The sequence below is a fragment of the Plasmodium gonderi genome (genome assembly GCF_002157705.1).
Source record: "Plasmodium gonderi DNA, contig: Chr07, whole genome shotgun sequence".
Taxonomy (NCBI): domain Eukaryota; phylum Apicomplexa; class Aconoidasida; order Haemosporida; family Plasmodiidae; genus Plasmodium; species Plasmodium gonderi.
The window spans coordinates 157,810-165,368 of NW_021628932.1; the positions used below are offsets into that span (position 1 = coordinate 157,810).

Here is a 7,559-nt window from a genome sequence, read left to right on the forward strand (position 1 = left end):
CTCGTTCGCTTGTCATATATCTTAACCCCCAATGTGCGTTACCCATGTGTTGTTAGGACATTTGATCCATTTGATGAAAGGTATATACATATGTTATATGTTTTTGTTTATTTTAAATTGGAAATTTTAATGTAGCATAATTTTTCTGAACACACACATATAAGAGTGAGAGCGCTCAGGAGCAGAAATTTCACATGTCCTCACTATTATCGCGCCAAGTCATATCCATACCACAAGCTGATAGTGTACCAGAATCCACCTTGCACATTTTAGAAAAGTTTAAATTGTCGCATCGGATTATTTTTAATAATGATTAAAGACAACAAGTTAACCATTGACAATATTAATCACAGGCTCATAAATCAAGTAAATGTAGAAAATGAAACAAATAAAATATGTGAAATAAAAGATTATTCAGATAAAACATCCAGCTACCTAAAAAATGATGACCAAGCATCTGAGAAATCTTCTTATGGAATAAAAAACTTTATGAAAAATACTCATTTGGTTAATTCCATTGAATATGGTGAAATAACAAAACATGATGTTCTTTCGAACGAAAAAAGTATTAATTATGAAAATAAAACTAGTAATAATACATTTAACGAAATAAATCAGGCGGAGTCAAGGTGTAGTAGTTTCAGCTTTCATTCTGATATAAATGATGAAATAATGGTGTATGTTAATAATATAAGTAAGGGTATTAACTCTAGTATGGATTATGAAGTTGGTACGTACAATAATTTATCAAATGTTCATATACTAAATAATGAACAATTACACGAAAGGGAAGGCATTTTGGGAGACACACACTCCAAGCAAATCAACCTAAGCACACATGACATGAATGTAGACACCAACGGGGTTCATAATGTCAACTCGAATATAATCGAAAAAAAATCCAAAAATGAAAACAATCAAGATGGAGATAATCATCAGGGAAAAAGAAAAAGCGCTGAGGAAGATGATTCCAGTTGCAATCCGAAAAACAACAACCATCACATTCTTGATAGTACAAACTGTTCAATGGATTCTATAACGAATCATAAGCATATCACCTCTGAAGATGATAAATCATTAAGTAGGCATGAAAAGAAGGAATGTACGTCCATACACAAAAATGAAGAGACGATTCTTAAAAAAAAAAATGAAAATATCGGATCTAATATAAGAAGCATTAATAAGGACAATGATTTATCGGAGTATACCAAAGAAGAGACACAAATGGATAAGGCAGATGTAGTTCAAAAAAGGAAAAAATCAGAATTGTTTAAAAATTATTCACATTATGAAATTATGAATGTTTTGTGTAATTATTGGAATAAGGAAATACTATCCTCAGAGTTTTTTTACCCTCATGAAGATGTAAAGAAATTTGATGAAAAATCTCATTATGAACATCATAAAAATGAAATGAACAACGTAGACATGGGAGTAGTAGCAGAAGGAGGAATAGGAGGAAAAGTACGTACAAATGATGACCCTAATTCAATTGAGAGGAAAAATTTAGAAATAGATAAACATATTGAAAACTCAAATAGGTTAACTAAAAAAAAGGAAGAAATTCTCCAATTACTTCTTAAAAATTTAAGCAAAAATGAGATAGATAATATAAATAAAAATTTATTATTCTTAAAAAGAATGCAAAAATATTTTTACCAAAAATATATTAATATAAGATTCCCAAATGATTTAAGTGATCACCGTTATTTTTTGCACTTAGATTGGTTCAACAAGTTGAAATCATTTATCTTTTCTGAAAATGGGGAATACCCAGGCTGTATTTCAAATTATAAATTATATGATAACATTGAGTCATTAAACCTTTCGGACAATAATTATATGATAAATAAAAAAGACTTAAAAACTAATTTAAAAGAGGGAAAAGATTATATATGTATTAATCAGTATATGTGGAGATTTCTACATTTCATATTTAGAGGTGGACCATGTGTTAAAAGATATAGCAACAATATATATGATCGTTATGTTCCTGTATCAAATTCTGATATTATGAATAAAAATATTATATATTTGATAGAACCAAAGTATGTGGATAATTTATTTTCCTCATTTAACTATTCTAATGATGAACTTTTGCAAGTTAGTACAGATTCAAAGGAAAAAAGTACAGATGAAGCATACAAAATACTTTCGAATGCAACATCATTATCAAGCTCTTCTTCCATTTCTCATCCCACACTTCTGAATGTAACGGAAAAAAATAACAAAATAAAACAATGCGCACACAACTACTATGAATTTTTGCATTTTTACGAAATAAAAGAAAAAGAATACAACTCTTCGTTCTACTTGGAATATGATCAATCCAATCCAAAAGTTATGAACAAAATGATTGAATTAAAAAATAAAAATTCTTATGAAAGCTTGTACTCTTTTTATTCAAATGAAGATGACATTTTAAGTCGTAATGACATTATTCACAATGCAAATCTTTCCAATATAAAAACAGATTCTAGTGAATTAATTAAAAAACAAAACATTATAGAGAAAGAAAAAATGGAAAACAAACTGAGTGTCGATTTTATTCAAAATCAGACCAAAAACATGTCTCTAGGCAACATTGACACGATACATGGAACCTCATCGTCCAAAGTCCTCGCGCGGGTATTAAATGAAAATGTGAAAAATGCTTATCCGGGGAATGATGCGGACTCGACGGGGGGGGGCATGGGGGGGAATAATAACAATGACAATAACGATGGCAAAAGAAATAGCAACAATAGTAACAATAATAACAACAGCGGTAGCGGCAGCGGCAGCGGCAGCAGCAGAAACAACAACAACAACAGCAACAACAACAACAGCAACAGCAACAACAACAACAGCAACAACAGCAACAGCAACAGCAACAACAACAACAGCAACAACAACAACAACAACAGCAACAACAACAACAACAACAATAATAACAGTGATAAAGACCAGAATAATGACGATAAAAATAATGACAGCAAAAATAGCAACGAAAACGAAGACAGCAGTAAGAACAAGAAGAACAGTAACAGTAACAATCAGGAGGAACAAGAAACGTCAACAACAGCAAAACTGAAGGAAGCGAAGGAAACAACCCAGAGCAGCGGCATGAAGAGAGAAAACCAATCCGATAATAATAATTGCTACTTCGGACCCAAGGCCCGTGTTGGTTCACCCAGCATTCTAAGTTCGAATTACACTCATAAAAACAGTAATTTATGTAAAACTAGTAATAATAAAATGGGAAATTCGAATATTAATCATCATAACAATTCAGATAAAGTGCTCTTAGCCCCGCCTCCAAAAAAGAATTCATTAGGATTCTATTCCTCAAACGGAAACGAAATATATAAATCATGCGAAGAGTACAATGCTGACAATGGGGATGATGCATCTAGTAATGGATACTTAACAACCAGTGAGACCGATTCTAAGGGAACTACAGATAGCAGTGTTAAAAGTGCAGCAATTCCATCTACCCATAAGGATAAAAAGAATAAAGATGACAAAAATTTGCAACATAAAGATGAGGAACAAGACGAAATATATTGCAAAAAAGAAAGTATCCAGAAAAGGAACATTAGTTATAGAAAGAGCAGCATGCACAGCAGTGACATCAGTGATGGAAACGATGGAAGCAATGGTAGTAGCATTTCCAGTGGTGCTATTCCCAAAAAAGTATCTACTGAAAAAGATGGATCTACTACCACTAGTAAAAGGGATAAGAGAAAGGAAGAATACGAGAAGAATTTCCATATAAAAAAACAACCAGATGGAGTGGTTGCAAAGAAAGGTATATTATCATTAAATAACACGCTAAACCACACCAATTTAATGTTGAAGGAAAGAAGCAACTATTATAGTAATAGTAGTAGCAGCAATGGAAGTAGCAACCGAAGCAGTAGTGGAAGTAGCAACCGAAGCAGCAATGGAAGTAGCAACCGAAGCAGCAGTGGGAGCAGCAATTTTAGCATTCGTAATCAAAGCACATCGAATCGGAGCACGTACAACGATAAGAAACACATGAAAAATATGATGGCCCCGAGCAACCTTAAGAGAGAAAGCAACTTCAATAATAACAGCCTTAACATAATAACAATGAAAGAACAACCAGCTGGACTTGTAAATTATTCTGCGACATGTTATATCAATGTAGTATTACAGTGTTTGGCTGTTTACTTTAAATTAATATATACATTACACAATTATGTAACAATGAAATATAAAAATTTAAATTTTTCAAGTGAAGACACAGATAATATGAATTCCTCATTTATTAATAAAAATTTTTTTACCAATAGCATCCCTTTTAACCTATTTGGGAATAATAACAAAAAAAAAGATGAATGTCTATTGATAGCTTTGTCACAGAAATTATTTCAATTAAGCAAAATGCACAATAAAGGAAAAGTTTTAAATGTTAATAAGTTACTAAGTTTATTAAATGATAAATATTCTTACCTATTTGAATATAATGAACAACAAGATTGTCATGAATTTCTTTTGCTATTATTTGATTTTATTCATAATATGACAAAAGTGGTTGATGAAAACGTCGATAAAAATAATAAAATTGATTACTGTTTGAAAAAAGAGCAATCAGTCATATCAGATTTGTTTTTAGGTCTAATTGAAGAAAAAATTACATGTTCTCAATGTAATTATGTGAATTATATATACCAACCTATATACAATTTAAGTGTTAATGTTTTTAAAAAAAATCCAGAAAATAATTTAAATGATAATTTGGTTGAATACTTCAAAAAAGAAGAAGTAAATTCAACTTGTGAAAAATGTAAATGTAAAAAAATGTTTAAAGAATCATGTGTCTACAAACAACCAAAAATACTCATTGTCCATTTGATTCGCCTATTAGAGGATGGATCGAAAATTGACAATCCAATCAAATTTGATGTCAACAATTTTACCATTCAAAATGTTTTGAAGAAAAAAAATTCACAATATATTGAAAATCCAAAGAAATACAACTTATGTGGTGTTATAGTTCACAGGGGATTGAACTCAAATTATGGACACTACATTTGCTACACCAAGAGGAGGCACTCCAATGGAGCTACCGTGGTATTAATACAATTTGGGCATATCATTGCCCCCCATGATATTATATACACATTCACGCAAAAAAAATATCTCTCCTTCTTTTGCTTATTATGCAAAACTCGTTCAGCATCATGCATAGGGGACACAATCTACATATATGTGTGCATACCTCTTTGCTGAGAATAAAATTATTTTGTACATATCATGCTTTATGACGTACACATATATATACCACACATTTACACAATATATAATACCCTCTTTTTCAGTGGCATAAGTTTGATGATAGCATAGTGACAGTCGTAGATGTTTCAGAAGTGGAATCTGCCAAAGCATATTGCCTTTTCTATGAAAGCCAATAATTAAATGAAGTATCCTTTTCTCCAGTTAAATAATTTTAACCTCTTTTTTACAAACTCAGTATTCATTATATTCTACACATTGTTATGATTTTTTTTTTTTTTTTTTTATAGTCCTATAGTTAAATCACATTAGATCTACTTATCTTTGTAGTTATACTTTGTTACCTATAGTTTTAAATCCCCCCCAACAAATATCCCAATTAATTTCCATATATTTAAACCTATTACTTTTTCCATTTATAAAGCGCATTTTTTTTTTTTTTTTTTTTTTTTCATGCCCCTGTCATATGCTACTTTTTTAACGTTATATTTTAAATTACATATTAAAACATATGATTCCCCTGGAAACTTTTTTATCCAATTTTTGTTGGTTTTAATTTTCATAAATTCATTTGAATCTATTCCCTAGCAATATCTTTTATATAATGCATTACGGGTTATATGCGTAAAAAGATCAAGACACGAGTAAAGGAGGGGGGGTAGGGGAGAGAGAGAGCGTAAAAAAAGGAAGTACTGAAAAAGTGTTTATCTAAAAATAGAATATGTTTGCATAGACTTTAAAAAAAAAAAAAATAATAATAATAAAATAAAAAAGGCAAAATGGAGCCTATGAAAAAAAGGACACTTGTGCATTTTAATTAAAACACAACAGATCATAAGCCATGGGTGGAGCTACTTGAAGGCAGAAAAACACAATGCATTGTGTCCGTGACTTGAAAAAATAAGGGGAAAAAACAACTTATTCGAAAAAAATATAAAAAATTGTACATTTTCGTATTTGGAATAACTTAGAAAAAATAATTACATTAAAACAAAGAAAAGGTGTGTCAATTTTTATTTGCTTATAAAAAAAAAAAAAATGAAATAAATAAATGGTACATTCTTTATAAAAAGTTGTGACAATATGTCATCTTTTTTTTTTTTTTTTTTTTTTTTTTAAATTTCTGCTTTCCCATTTCTTACACATTTTAATAAATCAACTTTTCATTCACGTTTTCATTAAAACTCTCATTAATACTTCCCATATTCATGTTTTCTTCGTTTAATTCATTTTCGTCATCTTCCGTATCATCTTTTTTTGTCTTTACATTTACCTTTATGAGGTCTCTGAATATTTTTGAGAATTTAAAATGAGGCATATGACTACTTTCTATGTGAATATCTTCCTTCGTTCTCATGTTTTTAATACACCTTTTTTTTCTAAAAATGTTATAATACATTCCAAATTTGTGAATATAAATCTTTTCATTATTTTCTAAATGTTTATAAATATTATCAAATATTCCATTCATAATTTTCTCAACTGTCTTTTTGCTCTCCTTTGTTTCCATGGATACTTCTTCTATTATTTGCTTTTTTGTAATCATCTGAACAGGATATATATGTATGTGTGGGGAATAAACGGAGAAGAACAGTATAAAATAAAAGTGAAGAAATACTCATACACTAAAATAAAAGAAATATAAAAAAAAAAAAAAAATGAAATAAATGCAGCTCGCTGTAGTTAAATACAATACAATGCTGTTTAAATCTGTGAATTGTTAGAAAACAAAGAACAAGCAAACAATACACATTGGTAAGAAAATGAGGTACTAAAACAAATGTGACAAAGTTGTCTACTGTGAGGGGAGCGCATTGTGCGTTAGAGTAACTCGAACGGTTTTTTCATGTGCTCCTTTCCATTTTAACCTGAGAAATGGGAACCTTTGACGAACTCTGATATAGTGCATTCTTGTTGTATGTGTTATTAACTCCAAGTTTGTTATTTATAATATTATTCTTATGGACATTAATAAAAGCTCGACGTGAATAAACAAACTCAGACGTGAAGAAGAGGAAATACCATATTATGTGCATTTTACTGAACATATTTTTTGAGATCTTATACCTTACTGTAGTGAACAAGTGCATATCTTGGTATGTACATATATTTCGATGTGAATATACATATACCTGTTTAAGTTTTCTTAATAATTCATTCTAGTTACTACTATTTTTGTGAAAAAAAATATTCATGTCAATCTTTTGCGGCCGTGCTTATGTACTATTTTATGGTTTTCAATCTTGTTGCATACGTTCGTGGTATGTATTTATGCAAAGTGTGATGGAAAGAACTGCACAGTATTGTGTATATGTGAT

At 30.1% G+C, this 7,559-nt stretch overlaps 2 protein-coding genes across 2 annotated transcripts; one reads left to right on the forward strand and one right to left on the reverse strand.

Annotated features, from left to right (window-relative positions):
* Positions 1-309: 309 nt before the first annotated feature.
* PGO_070250 (ubiquitin carboxyl-terminal hydrolase) lies at positions 310-5,420 on the forward strand (the record flags this gene model as incomplete). Its single annotated transcript, XM_028686898.1, has 2 exons — positions 310-5,079; positions 5,328-5,420. The coding sequence occupies 2 exons, from the start codon at positions 310-312 to the stop codon at positions 5,418-5,420; spliced, it is 4,863 nt and encodes a 1,620-aa protein (XP_028542699.1).
* Positions 5,421-6,388: 968 nt separating this feature from the next.
* PGO_070260 (bacterial histone-like protein) lies at positions 6,389-7,277 on the reverse strand (the record flags this gene model as incomplete). The annotated part of the gene is made up of 2 exons (XM_028686899.1): positions 6,389-6,787; positions 7,110-7,277. 2 exons carry the CDS (start codon positions 7,275-7,277, stop codon positions 6,389-6,391), a joined length of 567 nt encoding a protein of 188 aa, XP_028542700.1.
* Positions 7,278-7,559: the final 282 nt, after the last annotated feature.